At 38.1% G+C, this 19504-nt stretch overlaps 1 protein-coding gene across 1 annotated transcript; it reads right to left on the minus strand.

The window, feature by feature from the left end:
- Positions 1–6085: 6085 nt before the first annotated feature.
- Positions 6086–8600, minus strand: LOC118356161 (protein FAM237B). Its single transcript, XM_035723412.1, has 4 exons — positions 8501–8600; positions 8339–8417; positions 7288–7413; positions 6086–6543 (listed from the first exon to the last, which is right to left on the minus strand). The coding sequence occupies exon 4, from the start codon at positions 6538–6540 to the stop codon at positions 6127–6129; it is 414 nt and encodes a 137-aa protein (XP_035579305.1). The 5' UTR covers positions 6541–6543; positions 7288–7413; positions 8339–8417; positions 8501–8600; the 3' UTR covers positions 6086–6126.
- Between the last annotated feature and the right edge of the window lie 10904 nt (positions 8601–19504).

Below are 19504 nucleotides of genomic sequence, written 5' to 3' on the forward strand. Positions count from 1 at the left end.
ATGTAGAGCAAAGTGCCCCCATATGCTATTAAAAGATTTCCATAGCCTGTCTCCATGCCCATCAACCCCACCCAAGAAGCCACAAAATCATGTCCAGCACTGGGAGAGACAAGAACCTCTTTTCTTAAATTGGGAAATACACTGGAATTTGAGTCTAAATTCTAGGCCCATAGGCACACTCAGCAGTGTACTGGTAAATGTGTAACAATCAGCTCTTCAAGGGGGAAAAGGCCCTAATTTGTAGTGTTTGCCAATTTGGATGGTGTAAATACTCCCACTGTGACCAATTACAAGCTACTAACATGATCCTACTGAATGCAAAGTTGGGAAGACCTGCATAAAATCTACTTTATCAAATAAGAGAGGGCTCCATCGCCCCCTTGGGCTCACCTTCTCCTACTTCCTCCTTCATCCTCTCCTTCTTCCCCCAACTCACATTCCTCCAGGAATTTTCCATTATCCCCATCTGTGAAGTTAGTAGAATCTGCAATGAAGGGAGAAACTGCAACTGTTGTTAATGTTCTAATTCGAATGAGTTGATAGTACACCATTAGCCAGCAGCTTCTCATCCTGGCCCAGCTGCCCATTCTTGTGGCCCATAAGAGTAGATAATGTACATCAGCTTACCAGAGAACTTTGCCTCTCCTGAATCCTTTTCTCTATTATCACCACCAACAACAAGATATTAGAAGGCATAATTTGTTCCTCCTCTTCACACAGGAAGCCCTAAGCACAAAGATTCCATCAAAGAGTAGTTACTGGGATCCTGAGACAAGAACGGACATAGACAGGACATGCAATGATGAGATGACCATACGGAAAGCACAGATATACCTCAAGTATATCAGATACAAAACCAAGATGAAGAGCCCACGGCTAAGAACAATAAATCTCTACCTCATTTTGTAGACCATAAGCTCCTTTCTCAGATGCTAAGCTCCCTAAGGACAAGGTAGAAACCACATTTCATTCATCATTGAAACACATCAGTAAGTAAATTGCTAAATAAGTGTGATGGCGGCCTCAGCTCCTGGCAGCCTTTCGCTTGAGCTCCGCAAGGGCAACAAAGTCCTGAGCTCAAAAGGAAAATTCATCCAATAAAATACTATACACGCAAGGCTAACCACAAACATTATTAAAGTTCAAATGCATTTACTCCCTAACAGTGATAGACTTTCTCTAAAATGATGAGACAGAAATACTATTCCATTAACCGATACTATGACATAACCAATGTGTAGAAATAGAACTGATATCACTTGGTTGGATATAATTTTTGTATGTAGTACAACTTGGTATCTCCAAACTAATTAGGACTGACTACAATCAAAATAATCTGTGATATCTGTGGACCTTTCCCCCTTGCTGTGTAGATCTTACCCATCAGGAAGAGGAAAGTTAAAATAGGGCAGGATGTTACCTGGCAGCAAATTTAACAGCTGAAGAAATGTAGGTGGATGAAGCGTAGCGTTGCTTAATCCAGACACTTGCCCTTGGTAGACAGACATGCATCAAGTTTGCAGATTACAATTCCAGCCACCCTTGCAGTGAGCAAGTGAATCGGTCTGATGATATCACTAACTATAATAGGTCTCTGTCTCTCCTCACATCCAGTGCTTCCAAGGCACCCCTGAGTCCACTTAGCCTAACCAGTCTGACTGAAATGCAGACAATATATTTCCCTTCCACGAGTCAGTTGAGACAAAATTTCAAGCTCTCAAATTGAAACTTCTGCTAATAAGCTAAATGCAAATAGAGTCAAAAGAATAAAAATGGAGTTTAATGCATACAGATGAAGTGGTTTCGACACACTTCAGTAATGAGATGTTTACCACATGAGGGAGCTCATTCCTTGGTTAAACTGTTAGCCAGTTGTTGCTTATATTGGAGGAAAACCAGTGAATAATCAGGTGAATAACTCATTCATCTCATCCTCTGGAACACAAGGTACATTTTATGTCACAGGAAAAAAACCTTTCATGTTCAGCCTAAATCTTTTCAGGTCAAATATCCATTTTCTGTAATCATTCTTACTTAATCATTCCAGACATTATATCTGGCCAGCCCCTTCTGAAGGGCCACAATTTGTTAATATTCCTCTAAACTGTGACCAAACTGAAAAAGATTTCCAGGTGTAGTAGGACCCATGAAGGATATACTGAAACTAGTCTTCCTCATTTTTGCACACTTTCTGCCAACATAGCCTACGCTTACGTTAGTTTCATTAGCAATTATGTTTCATAACTGCTTGTATTAACTTTCCAGTCAAGGATGCTTTTTGAGAAAGAAAAAGGCAGCCCCTGACATTCAGGAACTGGCCCAATACTATCAGGTCAAAATTCTACAGAAAAACCCATTGCCCAGATCTTGATTTCTAATTAATATTCTCCAATAAAAGAAACCAGGTCTCTTTGAAGAAATGGCCGGTTCCAGGGATGGGTGGAAATACACAAGATGAGTCTGGAGCATCCTATAGAGTTCCTAATGACCAAAGCTGGAACAATTTCAGCAACAAAATAAATAATGTAGTAGTGCTGGATTATAACCCAAAGTATAAGTAAAAGTCTATAAGTCCCTACTGATAGAAGTAAATAATGAAAGAACAGGAATGAAGAAAGCGGAAGAGGGGGAGGGAGTGAGGGTAGACAAATCTCCCAATATAAAGAATTCCAGATAATTTATGTAGATATTCCCTCCTCCAGTAGGTGGGACATAACTGCCCATTCCCTTAGGTGTGGGTTATGCTTAGTGACTTGCTTCTGAAGAATACAGTATAGAAAGAAAAGAGAAAATAACATTACAGTGGAGAAACCTGGTATATACTAATGTAGCCAAGGTTAAACATCAGTGATAACTCATGTTGATGGCATATACCCTTGATCTGAAGTATTGAGAATAATACTTCTGAGGTCTTCATCCATAAAATCTATAAAGTCAGTCTAACCATGAGAAATACAATCAGGCAAACCCAAATTAGATATTCTGCAACATACCTGACCAGTGCTCAAAATTGTCAAGGTCATTGAAAACATCTTCTTAGACCTAAGGAGACAAGATAACTCAATGTAAGATGGTGTCCTGGATGGGATCCTGGAACAGAAAAAGACATCAGGGAAAAACTAGTAAAATCCAAATAAAATATGAAGTATGGTTAATAATTTATCACTAGTAGATCATTAGTTATGACAAACATACCATACTAATGTAAGATGTTAACAACAGGAAAAAATTGGTGGAGTATACACGATTTCTCTGTACCATCCTTGCAAATTTTCTGCAAACTTAAAACTATTCTAAAATAAAAATTGTATTTAAAGTTTAAAAAATGATCTTTTGACTCATCTAGTCAGATGATTGAATAGGGCAAAAGAGAAATACACATTATTCCCCACTCAACCACATTTCGACCACCATTTCTCTTTTTTTTAACTTATATTTTGGTATCATAAAACTACTTCTGAATTATTGTATTATTTCCTACTCTACCTTTGTCCCACTGCAGTGACAGCTCTGTGAGTCAAGGATTATTTAGCAGCGTACTTCTAAGCTCAATGAGTTTTTATTGAATGAATGAATGATGAAAAAAATAATAAATTTTTCTATATACAAATGACATGATTTGTACCAAAAATTGCGGGGTGGGGAGGGGATTTTTAACAGAACATGATATCTAAGTGCCAGGAAAAAGGCTTAAGATGAACTGCTCTAAAACCAGAATACCCATTTTGGCAAATGTCCTTATTTTTCCTATGTTTAATAATCCAATGTAGCCTGTAAATTCAATTAGGAGAACTAGAAACCAATTTGCAATTGACCTATTTTGGAAGGCTAACAAGTTTAATTAACACTAAAAAGTTCATCATTGCTGCAATAGAAATTTTTATGACAACTATGGTGATGAAAACTGGTTGAACCATTTTTTAGGCTAAAATTAATCTGGTTTTGCTTTATGCCATTGAACTTTTGAGCTTCAAAAATTTGCTCACAGGTAAAAGAGAGATAATCTCTAAGGAAAATCATGACCCTGTGCCTCTACCTGTAGGAAATTAATTAGGCAACTTCTTGTGTATCTTTCTGGTCATTTGAATAAGAGAAAGTAAGACCAACCCTCCAACCAGTTGATTTTATGAGCTTAGCGATCTGTCCTTAATTGGCAAGATAAAATATTTTCAATGTGGAAATTCATTAGACTTAAAACCTCATATTATCTGCAACCAGTTATTATATAAAACTGGGTTATGTGAAATATTGGTAAAATAAAACTTGAAAGCTATGTGATCCATTTATTCTTTAATATTGGGGATTCTTTTAAAAAATGAAGCAAAAAATTAAAATTAAAAAATATATTGGAGATTAACTTGGGGTTCATGACCCCTCCCCCCAAAATCATACACAAATGTTGGACACTCTGTACATACAACTCTTAGTAAAGTGTCTATAGCTTCATCAGAATTTCAAAGTGGTCCATAACTCAAAGAATGTCAGCCCCCACTCCACCCTTTAAAGTTTATTCTTGAATCAAGTCAAACCATCAGACAGTTACACATTTGTTGAGTATTATTTGGGGGGCTTTTAAAATTATATGTAATTGAGTTTGGGTCTGCAGGCATCAGCTTGCATTGAAGGGAATCTGACATTGCCAGGAACTTGAAAACACAGTGCTGTATACCATGGTAGCCATTATAAACCCTATGATTTTTATTGGTTCTTAGTCCTAGCAAAGACTGGGCTTCTCCTAAACATGTTGTTTGGTTTTTCTTATCAACGGTGTGAATCTTGAAACTGCTCATGAGTTCTTCACCTTGAGAAGTAGGAAACTCAGACCAATTTACAGCTACCCTTTTATCAAATGTATAGGCTTTTGCAACATGCATTTGAAAGTATTAATCTAAACTACAACTACATATTATTAGTTTCCTGTCTTCATTTCCCATCATCTCAATTTCCTCATCTACTTCATGTTATCCTATTGTTTGGTATATATTTTTAAAGCTTCATATCCTTTTTGGAATAAGATGTGAGATGTAAATAGGAAATATATTTAAAAAAGAAGAAAACCGAGCTTATAACTAAAGACAAAAATTCTACCAGACTTCACTTTACTAAAACAAAATTTCTCATTACCTTTCTGTTTGTTATTCTTTTTTTAAAAAATGAAGACAATAAAAGTGAGAACATAAAAAAAAGTTAGTCCTTAATGCATAGAAAAACACTTTAATATATAGGATGGCTTGGTGATGAAATGCACATTTCAGAAGCCACTCAGTACACTACATCAAGATTAAATATTATTTTTTAGGACAATACTGGTATTAATTTTGGCACAGTTTTAAAGTCAACATTATGTATAAGATACCTTATAAAATTAGTTACAGCATTACTCCATTGACTGCTGTATTTAAAAATATATTGCATTTGAATTTTAAATGTTTTCTTTAAGATAAAGATGCTTTACAAAGATGCCTTCCAAATAAAAAATTATTGACAAGTTACCTGAAAACACAGAAATGCTAATTCAATAGCCCTAGAGCATTTACACATCAACAAAAATACAACTTTCATAAATATTAAAGAATCAGAAATAACAATTTTGATAAATACTACAGGAAATATTTGACCTCAGAAATACTGACAGAATTAAACTTTCAGGTTGATGTCACCTTGCTTGAGGTCTTTTCCATGTTCTTTCTCTTATACGTAAAACTCATGTTTTGTAAAATCCAGTCCTATAATATTAGAGAGGAGAAGTTAATTGTCACTCTAATGTGACTCTTAAGATTTCTTACTTTCAAATAACCCTATTGAAAAAACTTTTAAAACCTAACTACATGTCCTATGTTTAAAATTTCTTCAATAAATGTAATAGGAATAATTATAGTGTTAAATAGCTTTCTTATGAACTATTCATGGGGAAAATAAGGTAATAATTTTAATGGTCTACCAAATGTATTATGTCTCAAGGTCATTCAGATCTCTGCATATCAGAGCTCCCGCAGGTTCTAAATACAAAATTAGTAAAAATGAAAATCAAAGTCAATCATATTAGGAAAAAATAAGGCAAATTTGCTAGCTTTTTGGCAAATAAGGATTAAATATTGAATTTTTAAGACCACTAAACTGCTGTTCTCATAAGTACACATTTAAATTACCTCCTGTTATCTTCTGTGGAAAATCATACTTGGGAGGCATCACCTGTCTTCTGCCCATTCCATGAGATCGTGAAAGCAAGCAGTCTACATACATGTCCCAGAAATCCTGAGCTATACTTAAGAAGACATTGTAATGTTTGGGCCGCTGAGATTTTTGCAAGAACAACATGAAATTCCAGAAAGCATCCACATTGTGCTGTATCTTGAGTTCCTTGAGATCTATCATGGTCAAAGAGCAAGCATTCCAACACTGGAAATCAATATCTTCTGTGATGCCTGGGCTGATGCTGGCAAGCACCCCCTTTTGGAATTCAAAATCAGCATTAATCAGATTGATTAGCATCATGCAGCCCAGTGGTAGGCAGAACCATCTTCTTGTGACAAAACCCATATTCTATACAGAAGGGGGAAAAAAAAACAAGGAATATATTTTTTTAAGTTTTTATTTTTATATTTAAATTCAAGTTAGTTAACATACAATGCTACACCGGTTTCAGGAGCAGAACCCAGTGATTCATCACCCAGACGTTGCTCGTCCCAACAAGTGCCCTCCTTAATGTCCATCACCCATTTAGCCCATCCTCCTACCCACCTGCCCACCAGCAACCTTCGGTTTGTTCTCTGTATTTAAGAGTCTCTTATGGTTTGCCTCTCTCTCTGTTTTTATTTTATTTTATTTTTCCTTTCCCTCCCCAATGTTCATCTATTTTGTTTCTCTAAAAAAAAAAAAAGAGGGAATATATTTTTAAGTTAAAAAGAAAATTATTCGGGACGCTTGGGTGGCTCAGTCTATTAAGTGTCTGCCTTTGGCTCAGGTCATGATCCCAGAGTCCTGGGATCGAGTCCCGCTTCAGGCTCCTTGCTCAGCGGGGAGCCTGCTTCTCTCTCTGCCTGCCGCTCCCCTTGTTTGTGCTCTCTCTCTGACAAATAAATAAATAAAATCTTTAAAAAAATAAATAAAAATAAAAAATTTATTCAATTACTTAATGATCTGTTTAAACCTAAAAATTTGTAAATACATACATATTTGGTTTTGATCAAGCCAAATTTGCCTTCTATGTATTTGTTGGTTTTCCTCTAAGTTGCCGACTCTGGGACCTTCCTTTGAAAAAAATACAGTTACAATTTGTTTACCAACCTTCTGATAAAGTCTTCAGGAGCCACTGAAATCCAAAACATGTTTATGAAGATGTGATGGATTCATTTCATCACAGACTTTTAGAGCTGAAAGAAATCTTTAAAAGCACGTGCTCCAACCTTCTCCCTTTACAAATTAGAAAAATTCCCCTGATATGTCTCAGCAAGTTCTCAGGTCTCCGGTCACCCTATCCAAGACTCCTACCACAACACATTCCAACTAAGGGGATCAGAATACCGTCCATTCTATGTGGAGCCATGAGAAAAAGGTGTTCATTTATTTATTTAATTTAGATGTCACCAGTCTATTAACCCAAATGGTGTTGGATGCTCAAGCACCAATTTTCAAAGTTACTGATGCTTCTTACATTTATTCATCGAAAAATATTTGTTATGCACTGATGCCTGGTACATCCCTGGCTTCTCTCAGGTTGTTCAGGATCTGTTTGGAGAAGATTAACATACACACCTGAAGGAGCACGAAGACAGTAAAGGTAATATGATCTAATATGATATAGTGCAGGGTCAATGACATTCGGCAAAATCTTGGCATTTTCTAATGGTTCTTTGCTCAAGTTTCCCTGCCAACTGATCACTCAGTAAATTGGCTACATAAGTGGACATCGAGGGCTAAATTGGCTTTGAATTGCCACGGAGCTACTATTCCAGGCTAACATTGGAAATGTCCCTGACACAACCTTGACAGCCGGGGGGGGGGGGGGGGGGGATGTGACAGATCCAGAAGACTCACCACCTCCTTACTGATATACCGCTGTCTGACACCTCCCTTAAAATAAGTTAGGATAAAGAAACAAATCAAAAGAAACACATTTAAACTTAGGTTATTCCGGTCGTTTCACATTGTCGAAAACTGCAGATTCCCCCAAATGAGCTGAGACTGCCAATTTATGATACGAGTTCTAAAAGAAAAGGACTGGGTGGGGCCTGAGAATTTTCTTCCACAAGAATTTCAGGTTACACTCCTGACCAGTGCCCTCCTCCGGGTCGGTCGTCCGGGCTCGGGAGAGGGAACGCGAGCGCTAATGGAGTACCTCTCTTCCGCGCCGAGGCGCGCGTCCAGCGCGGTGCTCCCGTGCGCTCAGCTCGCTCGGGGTCTCGGGCGGCTCCTACCTGGGAGGAACAAGAGGTCTCAGCGCGGGCACCGGACGACTCCCGGACCTTCCGGCCCCAACCCCCAGCCCAGCCGGACCCACCCCCGGCGGCAGTCGAAAGGCGGGAAGCCGTCCTCCGCGGGCGCCCAGAGCGCCTCGAACTCGCCCTGCTGAAGTGTGTCGGCCCCGCGGCGCTCCGGGGCTGGGAGGCTCGCCGAGGGCGGAGCTTCGGGCTCTGCAGCGAACCTCGCGAGTGGCGCGGTGGTCAGCCCCGCAGCCCGAACCACGCTCCTTTTCTAGAGAAAGAGGCGGCAAAGAGTGGGTGGCCACGCTCCCGAGACCCAGCCCTCGTCTCGCCCACCTTCCCTGACTGGAGACCCACTGGGCCCGCCACGCCCTGCACTGGGTCGCTGCTCCCGTCTTGTACTCCTCCGAATTTCTCGAAATTACAGCGGCTCAGGTATTCCTCGCTCTTTCCCTTCCTCTTTCTGCCTTTCTGTGAGAAAATCCAGCACAGCAGTCAGTCTACTACATACCAAGGGTATTTCCTCCCTCCACCCACCCAGCCTTCCTCCCAATTCTGCTATCCAGAGAAGAACTTTCCTAAGGCTATGGACTCTATTAAAATTAACCTCCTTGATGAGTTCTAACCTCTAGCTAAGTGCCATTTAAATTAGTAATACTAACACATACACAGTTGCAACGTATCTTCCCTTCTACCTAACTAGTGTTTAACGCTGAGAAGAGAGTTTTCCTTAACCTTTGGTAGAATGAAGACTCGGCTCAAGTCCCTTAAATATCTATCTGTATATTGTGCATCAGTCTCAGCCTTGACACATCATTTGGACTACCTCTGTGTTTAAGTCTGTGCCCAAATCCCAATAGCAATCATCACAGGAGCTGTATGGGAAATCAACCCAAAGCTAGTTGCCTTATCCCCACTTACCCTTAGGCAGGTCACCCTTTCCTCATGGGTTCTTCAGCAGGGATGGTGAGACTGTGGTCAAACCCAACAGCCCCATCTCCCAGCAGCTGTCCTCCCTAAAGTCCACTTCTCCCAGCCCTACAGCTATTCAAAGCTCCACCCTGCCCTCCTCATCATCAGTGCAGCCATCATTAGTCCTGCCCTGAATGCCTTTTCATGTCCCTCCCAACATCAGGACCAGCTCTTCCACAAAACAGAACTGAGAAGTGATTCATTTACCCTGATTAGGTAGAATGCACACAAATCCATCTCACAGCAGATTTTCTTCAGCTCTAGGTTTCCAGGCATTTCAGTCCACTATTAATCATGGACTCTTAAAATTAGCAGAGACATTAAAAATGACCTAATCCAACATCCAACATCCCATCTGAAACTTGAACCCCTCCCTCTCCCAAAGAATTCCCCACCCACCAAAGCTGTTGTCCAATTTGACTTGACCTTGGGCACTCCATTCCTATAAAACAAGCAAAGGACACAAACTAGTAATTCATAGAAGAGTAATAACCAAAATCCAGTATATATGAGAAAAGATGTTTGCCTTCAAGGAAATAATACATTGTTTTCTCTAATTAAAGTTTAACAAAAATTGAAGCATTTGATATTATACATTAGCAAATTTTTGAGAAAATGAACACTTTCATATGCTTTTGAGAAGAGTGTCAGCTAGTGAGTATAATCACCATGGAAGAAAACTGGCATACTTTTTTCAATCTGAAAATGATCCAGAAATTCCACTCTTAGTGTCTACCATCAAGTCAATGACAGAAAATATCCACTATATGATTGATTTCTCTCCAGGGTCCACATGCTACATTATAAATAGAACCTGTCTAAATGATGACAAATGTATTCTTTAAATCATTTTAAATGGTTTAAATGATTTAAAAATGATTTAAATCCAGAAAATGAAACCTCCAAGGAAAGAAGGTAAGAGAGGAGAAAGAAGAAGAATCAGAGTAAGGAAAAGGGGAAAGAGGAGAAAAACAGGAGCCTAAAAAAGTGAGATATGGATAGTAAACTTGGAATTTGTTAATTGATAAATACATATGGTAAAAAGTGAGATAATAGATATTGAATTTACACTTTGTAAAGTTGTTCAATATGTATGGTAAAATTTCTTGGGTAATTTCTAAATGACAGAAATAAGGAACACAACTTTTGAACAGGTAGAAAATAAAAACTGAATAAGAAAAACAGATTGATATGTGAGCAGTGTAGGTGGTCTTGCTCTGTGCTTCGCTGCAGGCTGCAATTTTGTCCTCTGAGTCATGTGGGGTTGGATGATTCTTCTCCTGATTCTAACACAGCCCACTGTTACAGTGAGCTGGCCACTCCGGGCCCTTCCTCCTGGAGGATCCAGAGAACTTCCAGACGTAGAAGGCAGCTCTACTGCTCTACAGAGGAGTGGGATCTTTTCAGCCACAAAGCCTATTGTTGAACCCCTACCCCTTAGGTATGGTGCTGACTCTGCTCTCTTGTCTTTATTAGACTGACGGAGTCCCTGGGGGGCTTAGTGGAGAGCCCATTGCCTGGGAGCTCCTGGACCACCAAAAGTCAACTGGCTAGCGCAGAGCCCCCAAACACCTTCCAGACCATCCATCTAGAAGGGTGTGGATAAGATCTCCCTCCACCAGCTATAACCTTGGAACACGGCACTAAGCATGTCCAGCCAGGTGTCAGAATCCTGGGCAGGCAAATTCAGAGCGTAAGTGTTATCAGAACTTGAAGGTCTTCTCCATCTGGATGTTCCTTGTCCTGGATGAAGAGCCTGTTTAATACACACATGTGAGTGGGTTGCCTATAACTGCGGGATGGAGTGATGTCACTCTTCTCCTTAGGTTCTGCTGTATGCTTTGCTGTCCTTGGCAACTGGACGTTGGCTCTGATGTCTTGGCTCTTAGATGGGGGTTTGTGCTTCACGTTTAGCTGCTGGAAGATGGTGTCATTTTCATCCTTGCTTCCTCAACATCTGCCAAGAGTTCCTTCATACTTGGGTGTCTTATTGTCACTTTATTTGGTGTTCAGCGTCTCTTCCATGAGAACTTGTCTGTGTGCAGATAACAGTTGAAGCAATGTGTAGGTTGGCTGTAGAAAGGGGTATGATGGAGTAGTTAGTATGCAATTCTTATGTTTCACATGTCAAAGTCCTTTCTTCAACATAGTGTATATGTGCATATATTGGTCTGAAGGGGGCAATAGAACAGCAAAGCCTGCTCAGGACATGGAATGATGGCTACTGTGTGGCGTAAATGAATTTTTCTCGTGAAATAAAATTGAATATATATTTTTTAAAAAGAAAGAAAAAGGGATTAGCAAATAGGAACTCAATTCAGAAGGCAAGAACAGAGGGGGGGGAAAGCATAGAGAAAAATGACAAGTAGAAAGCATATTTAAGATAGAAGAACTAAATCAATAATCACAATAAATACACATGGTCTGAACTTGTCAATTAAAAGAGGAACAATATGGTTAGATTTTAAAATTCTGCTATATGCTGTTAAGACAAGATACACAAAAAAATAAGGACAGGGAAACTTGAAAAGAACAGAAATAGATATACCATGCAAATGTTAATTTTTTTAACTGATACAGTTTTATTAAAAAAAATAAAAGAAATGATAAAGGAGAAAAAAGGAATACTGTATAATGATAGAAGATGCAATTCAGGAAGAAGATACAAATATTCTAAATTTACATACAGTTCAACATAGCCACAAAATACATAATGCAAAAATTGACAGAAGTAGAGGGAAAATTGGAGAAACTCACCATCATAATGAAAAATTCAACAAACTTTAGGTTAGAAAAACAAATAATTACTAAAAGTATAGATGATTTGAACAACACAGTTAACAATTTTATATAGAACCATGAAACATACAGTTAGAGAACACTCTCAATAGAAAATAAAGTAAGTCTCATGGACATAAAGCAAGTCTCAACAGATTTCAAAAACTGTTATCATTCAAATTTTGTTACCTGATCATGATATAGAAAGTTTACAAATAAAAGCAAAAACATAAATTTCCATATGTTTAGAAATTTAGACAACAATGTTTTTATTTATACAATAATCTTATTTAATAATAAATTTTAAAATAAATTACAGGGGTGCCTAGATGGCTTTTGATTTCAGTTCAGGGTCCTGGGATCAAGCTCTGCATACAGCTCTGCATTCAGGAAGCAGTCTGCTTCAAGATTCTTTCCCTCTCCCTCTACACTTCCCCCTACTCTTGCACTCTCTTTCTCTTTAAAATAAATAAATCTTTAAAAAATAAAAATAAATTATAATGGCAACCATAAAATATTTAGAACTGTATAATAATAAAAATATGGCATATCAAAACCTGTGAGAAGTCATTAAAATCATCCTTAGAAGGAAATTTACATCTTTAAATTCTTGTGGCAAAAAAGGAAAACAGGCTGTGAATTGATGATACAAGGAACTAAATTTAACAGTTCGAAGAGAAATAACAGAATAAAGACCCCCAAAGGATAAGAGATTATTTAAAACTACACATTAATGAGCTAGGGAAAAAAACAGTTGATTCTTTTTAGAAAGAATAATAAAATAGACAACCTCTGTTGAGACTGATCAAGAAAAAAATGAAAGAAGGTACAAATAATATTGGGAGAAAAATGGTATATATCTTATCTATACATATAAAAAGGGATTAAAAAGATATGTGACCATGAAGAAACATGATATACCATAAATTTGAAAACATAAATGAAATTAATATATCCTTAGAAAAATATATTTGTAAAATTCATATAAGAATGCAAAACCTGAGAGGGGTGGGAGGGATGGGGCGGCTGGGTGATAGACATTGGGGAGGGTATGTGCTATGGTGAGCGCTGTGAATTGTGCAAGACTGTTGAATCACAGACCTGTACCTCTGAAACAAATAATACATTATATGTTAAAAAAAAAAAAGAAGAAGATAGCAGGAGGGGAAGAATGAAGGGGGAGAAATCAGAGGGGGAGATGAACCATGAGAGACGATGGACTCTGAAAAACAAACTGAGGGTTCTAGAGGGGAGGGCGTGGAAGGATGGGTTAGCCTGGTGATGGGTATTAAAGAGGGCACATTCTGCATGGAGCACTGGGTGTTATATGCAAATAATGAATTGTGGAACACTACATCAAAAACTAATGATGTGATGTATGGTGATTAACATAACATAATAATGAAAAAAATAATAATTAAAAAAAGAATGCAAAACCTGAATAGTCAATGACATTTAAAGACCTTGAATCTTCCCATTGGAAAAAAAAAATCAAGCCCATATGATTTTACACTCAACTTTCAAGGATCAAATATTTCCCGAAAATTAAAAAAATGATAAAACCGCTAAATTCATTTTAATATACCAAAGTGAGAACATTGTGTGAACAAGAGTAAAGGCACAAGCCCATCTCACCAATAAGTATAGATAAAAAATCCCAGAAACCCCTCGTTGCCTCAGTTGGTACAGCATGGGAATCTTGATATCCTGGGTTATAAGTTTGAGCCCCACATTGGGTACAGAGATTACTTAAAACTCTTAAAAAGAAAAAAATCCTAAACAAAATACTAGCAAACCAAATTCAGCAGGATTTATAAAGACACGTACCAGTATCAAGCTAGGATTATCCTAGGGTTGCAAAAGTAATTCCACATATGAAAAATCAATTACTGTATTCACCATATAAACAAATTAAAGGAAGAAACCACTTGATAAAATTCAACACACATTCAAGATTAAAAAACAAAACAAAATGAAATGAAATAACTCTTAGCAAACTAAGAATAGAAGGAAATTTCCTTAACCTCATATCCACCAAAACCCTAAAACAAGTATCTTTCTTACGGTAAAACATTAAAAACATTCTCTTTTAAAGCAGGAATTAGGGGCACCTGGGGGCACAGTCGGTTAAGGGTCTAGTTTGGGCTAAAGTCTAAGCTCAGGGTTGTGAGATCAAGCCCATGGGGCTCCTCCCTCAGTGTGGAGTCTGCTTGGGTTTCTCTCTCCCTCTTCCTCTGCCCCTCCCCCTGTGCTCGCCCTCTCTCTCTCTCTCACTGAAATAAATAAATCTTTAAAAAAAATTCGGAACTAGGGGCGCCTGGGCGGCTCAGTCATTAAGCATCTGCCTTCGGCTCAGGTCATGATCCCAGAATCCTGGGATCGAGCCCTGCATCGGGCTTACTGCTCAGCAGGAAGCCTGCTTCTCCCTCTCCCACTCCCCCTGCTTGTGTTCCTGCTCTCGCTATCTCTCTCTCTCTGTCAAATAAATAATAAAATCTTTAGAAAAAAAATTAGGAACTAGACAAAGAAATAATACAATATACATAAAAAAATAAAAGAAGATAGCAGGAGGGGCAGAATGAAGGGGGGGAAATCGGAGGGGGATACAAACCATGAGAGACAATGGACTCTGAAAAACAAACTGAGGGTTCTAGAAGGGAGGGGGGTGGGGGGATGGGTTAGCCTGGTGATGGGTATTAAAGAGGGCACGTTCTGCATGGAGCACTGGGTGTTATATACAAACAATAAATCATTGAACACTACATCAAAAACTAACGATGTAATGTATGGTGATTAATAAAACAATAAAAAATTTAATAAAAATCCCACCTTCTAGGTTAAAATGACAATTTGTGGCTTGGGCAAGTTACTTAATGTCTTTGTGACACTGTTTCCTTATTTGTAAAACGGGGATGTAAAACAAACCTGCTTCATAGGGCTGTTTAGATAATTAAATATTTATAAAGTGTTTGGAACAGTGCCTAGCACATAGTAACCACGCTATATATAAGCTTTTGTTTAAAAAAATAATAAATTATATCCACAGACAAATTAAATTAACAAGAGAATTTTGTAAGGTTCTGTAAGATTGCTGGATATAGGATCAATCTACAAAAATCCAATGCATCTCAATATATGAGCAACACACAGAAAATATAAATCAGATAGAGGGGTGCCTGGGTGGCTCAGTTGTTAAGTGTCTGCCTTCAGCTCAGGTCATGATTTCAGGGTCCTGGGATCGAGCCCCGCATCGTGCTCCCTGCTCAGCAGGAAGCCTGCTTCTCCCTCTCCCACTCCCCCTGCTTGTGTTCCCTCTCTAGCTGTGTCTCTCTCTGTCAAATAAATAAATAAAATCTTTAAAAAATATATATATAAATTAGAAAAACAGGTGCTATTTACAATAGCAACAAAAATATAAGGCGTCTAGAAATAAATTTAACAAGGGCATATACATCGTTTATGGAAATTTTTTTTTTAAGATTTTATTTATCTATTTGAGAGAGAGAGAATGAGAGATAGAGAGCACGAGAGGGAAGAGGGTCAGAGGGAGAAGCAGACTCCCCGCCGAGCAGGGAGCCCGATGTGGGACTCGATCCCGGGATTCCAGGATCATGACCCAAGCCGAAGGCAGTCGCTTAACCAACTGAGCCACCCAGGCGCCCCGTTTATGGAAATTTTTAAAAATTTGAAAGATATTGAAGAATCTAAATAAAAATAATGCTAATATATGGTGTATAAAGATATCCATCTTCCCTGAGTAATATATAAAATTCAATCAAAATCAACAAGGTTAATGAAAAGTTATTCTGAAAGTTGTATGATAATGCAAAGATCCAAGATAACTAAGATTTTCCTAAAGAACCACAAGAAGGAGAGAGACTCACTAGTAATTAAACAGGGTGTTCCTGGCTCAGGAATAAATAAATCAACCAGTGGAGTAGATTAAAGAACCTCAAAACAGACCCTACACATTTATGAGACTGCCTATGTAACATAATCAGTTTTGTAGATCTGTAGGAAAACAGTGGCTTTTCCAGTAAATAAGGCTAGGACAGTTGGTTATCCATATGGAAAAAATAAAAGTGGATTCCTACCTCATTTTATCACAAAAATTAATCCCAGGTAAATTAAGAATTCAAGTGTGAAAAGCAAAGCATTCTAACTTTAAGAGAAATTCAGAAGAGTATCTTTCTGATCTTGAGGTTGGCAAGGATTTCTTATACAAAATACAAGTAGTGCTAACCATAAAAAAACTAATACATTTAACTACATTAAAATTTCTGTTCTGTTAATCACAACACATCATAAGCAAAGATAAAAGATAACTATAATCAGGAGAAGATAATTACACTACATAAAACTACAAATAGATTAGAAATAGGATCCAAGATCTAAGAGTCTTCCATGAAATCAATAAGTACAAATACCATAATAGAAAACCTAGCAAAAGGCATAAAGAGGCATTTCATAAATAAGAAAGCATAATGAATGAATGCATAAATATACTCATAACCTCAATACAAGCAGGGAAGTGCAAATTAAGACCACAATCAGATATGAACTAATACCTATAGAACCTAAAGAAGTCTAGCAACATCAAGTACCAGTAATCATATAAAATATCTTAGTCAGGGTCCTCCAGCAAAACATGGGAAAAAAGAGATATGTGTGTGTGTGTGTGTGTAACTTTACATATTTAAAAATTTATTATAAGGAATTAGCTCATGTGATTATGGAGGGTTGGAAGTCTCTTGACCTGCTGTCTACAAGCTGGTGACCCAGGAAATCTGGTGATGTAGTTTCAGTCCAAGTCCAGAGGCCTGAGAACCAGGAGAGCCAATGTGGGTAAGTCCCAGTCCAAGGGAAAGAAAAAAACCGATGTCTCATCTCAATAAGTCAGGCAGAGAGAGTAAATTCTCCCTCACCAGGCCTTTTTGTTCTATTTAGGTCCCCAAGAGATCTCCACCCACTCTGGAGAAGGCAACCTTCTCTGCTCAGTTTACCAAGTCAAATGTTTATCTCATCTAAGAACACCCTAATAGACTCACCCAGAAATTCCATTTGACCAAATTTCTGGGTACCCAATGTCCCAGTCAAGCTTACTCATATAGTTAACCATCACATGTAGCAACAGGGACCCTTACACAGCTAAGAGGAGCACAAATTCATTCAATTAGTCTAGAACACAAACTGGTACTATCTTCTAAATTTGAACAAGCACATAATTTAAAATCTTTTCACTCCAAGAGTATATCTTGAAGAAAGTCTTACATGTGGGCACCAAGAAACTTACACTAGAATGGAATGTTGTTAGCACCGTTCATAAACGCAGAAAACGTGGAAATAATCAAAATGACCATTAACAGGAGAATGGATAAATTAACTGATATGTTCTCATACTGGGATGTTATTCAGTAGTGAAAATGAATGGACTCCAGGGGCGCCTGGGTGGCTCAGTCGTTAAGCATCTGCCTTCTGCTCAGGTCATGATCCCAGGGTCCTGGGATCGAGCCCTGCACTGGGCTCCCTGCTCAGTGGGGAGTCTGCTTCTCCCTCTCCCTCTGCCCCCGTCTTGTGCTCTCTCTCTCTCTCTCTCTCTCTCATGCTCTCTCTCTCAAGCTCTCTCAAATAAATAAATAAAATCTTAAAAAAAAAAGAAAATGAATAGGCTCCAGCTATACTCTTTATAGATGAAAAAAAGCAATTTGCAGAAAATACCATTTTTATAAATTTCAAAGACAAGCAAAATGAAACCATATGTTCTTTACAAATACATATATATGATAAAATAATTTTAATAGTAAGAAAGTGATTAGCATGAAATTCAGGAGAATGGTTAGGTTTGGGTATACAAGGGAATGAGATCTAGAAAGAATGTATAAAGAACTTCAATGAATGGTGGATTCACTAGTCATTTATGATTATGGTTTCCAACATATATATGTTAGGTATGTTCTTTCCTACTATGGAAAATGCATAATAAAAGTGTTAGGATAGTACAGAATAATATATTTCAAATACAGAAAGACAAAGCTGGCTGACTGGTCACAATGATTTGAAATGGAAATAAAAGAGAACTCATGTTTTTAGCTTACCTGCTTATGGGGGTGACAATAATAAATATGAAAGACGGAAAGGAAGATGATTAGTGGGGAGGATGGATTTGATTTAGTATTTACTGCATTAGAATTGACTTTGAATTTTCCAGAGTATCTAACATTTAGCTAGAAATATAACTAAGTTGAAGGGTCTCTATTTTGACATAAAACTAATTACTGCTTTGAGAATATACAATGATAAAATACAGCTGAGATGAAGATGGAGGACTATGCCTAAATTTAGGGGTCCTTGAGTTGCAAATGTAATCAATGAAGGAAGGAGAGAAAGAATATTCAGTCTATACAAGCTCTAGGGTAGTATAATGTCACAGAACCAAAGGGAGGATTTTACCGTCTGAATGTCTGTGTCCCTCCCAAAATTTATCTGTTGAACACCTAACTCCCTAAACGTGATGGCATTAGAAAGTAGAGATTTGGAGGAATGCTTAAGTCATTGAGGGTCGATCCCTTATGAATGGGATTAGTGTTTTATAAAACAGGTTCCAGAGAGATCCCTAGTGCCTTCTACCACGTGAGGACACAGTTAAGAATTAGGCAGTCTGCAACCCAGAAGAGAGCCTTCACTAGAACCCAACTATGCTAGCACCCTGATCTTGGACTTCAATCTTCAGAACTGTGAGAAATAAATTTCTGTTGTTTATAAATTACCCAGTCTTTTGTATTTTATTATAGCATCCCAAACAGACTAAAACAGAGGATATATTTCTTTTTTCTTTTTTAAGTTTTATTTATTTATTTGCCAGAGAGAGAGAGAGAGAGGGAGTACAAGCAGGGGGAGTGGCAGGCAGAGGGAGAAGCAGGCTTCCCGCCGAGCAAGAAGCCCAACGCGGGACTCAATCCCAGGACCCTGAGATCATGACCCAAGCCGAAGGCAGACGCTTAACCATTTGAGCTACCCAGGCGCCCCGAGGATATATTTCAAGAATCAGAAGGCTGCAGTAGGTCAAACACTTTAGAGAAGGCTAGAACTGGGTCTTGAAATACCATTTTTCATCTGGCAAAAAGAAGGTGCAGTGGTGAAACTCAAATCCACACAAATACATTTTAAAATAGCTATGATAAATTCATGCAAGAAGTTTAGATTTAACAGTCAATGTCTGTAATGCCAAGTCAACTAATCACCTAAGTTATCATTATATCTAAAATAAAACCTCTAACTAAGCAGATATGTTTTCCCAGCAGGCATTATTTTAATTAAAATCATTGTTACTT

The sequence above is a fragment of the Zalophus californianus genome, chromosome 12 (genome assembly GCF_009762305.2).
Source record: "Zalophus californianus isolate mZalCal1 chromosome 12, mZalCal1.pri.v2, whole genome shotgun sequence".
NCBI classification, from domain to species: Eukaryota; Metazoa; Chordata; class Mammalia; order Carnivora; family Otariidae; genus Zalophus; species Zalophus californianus.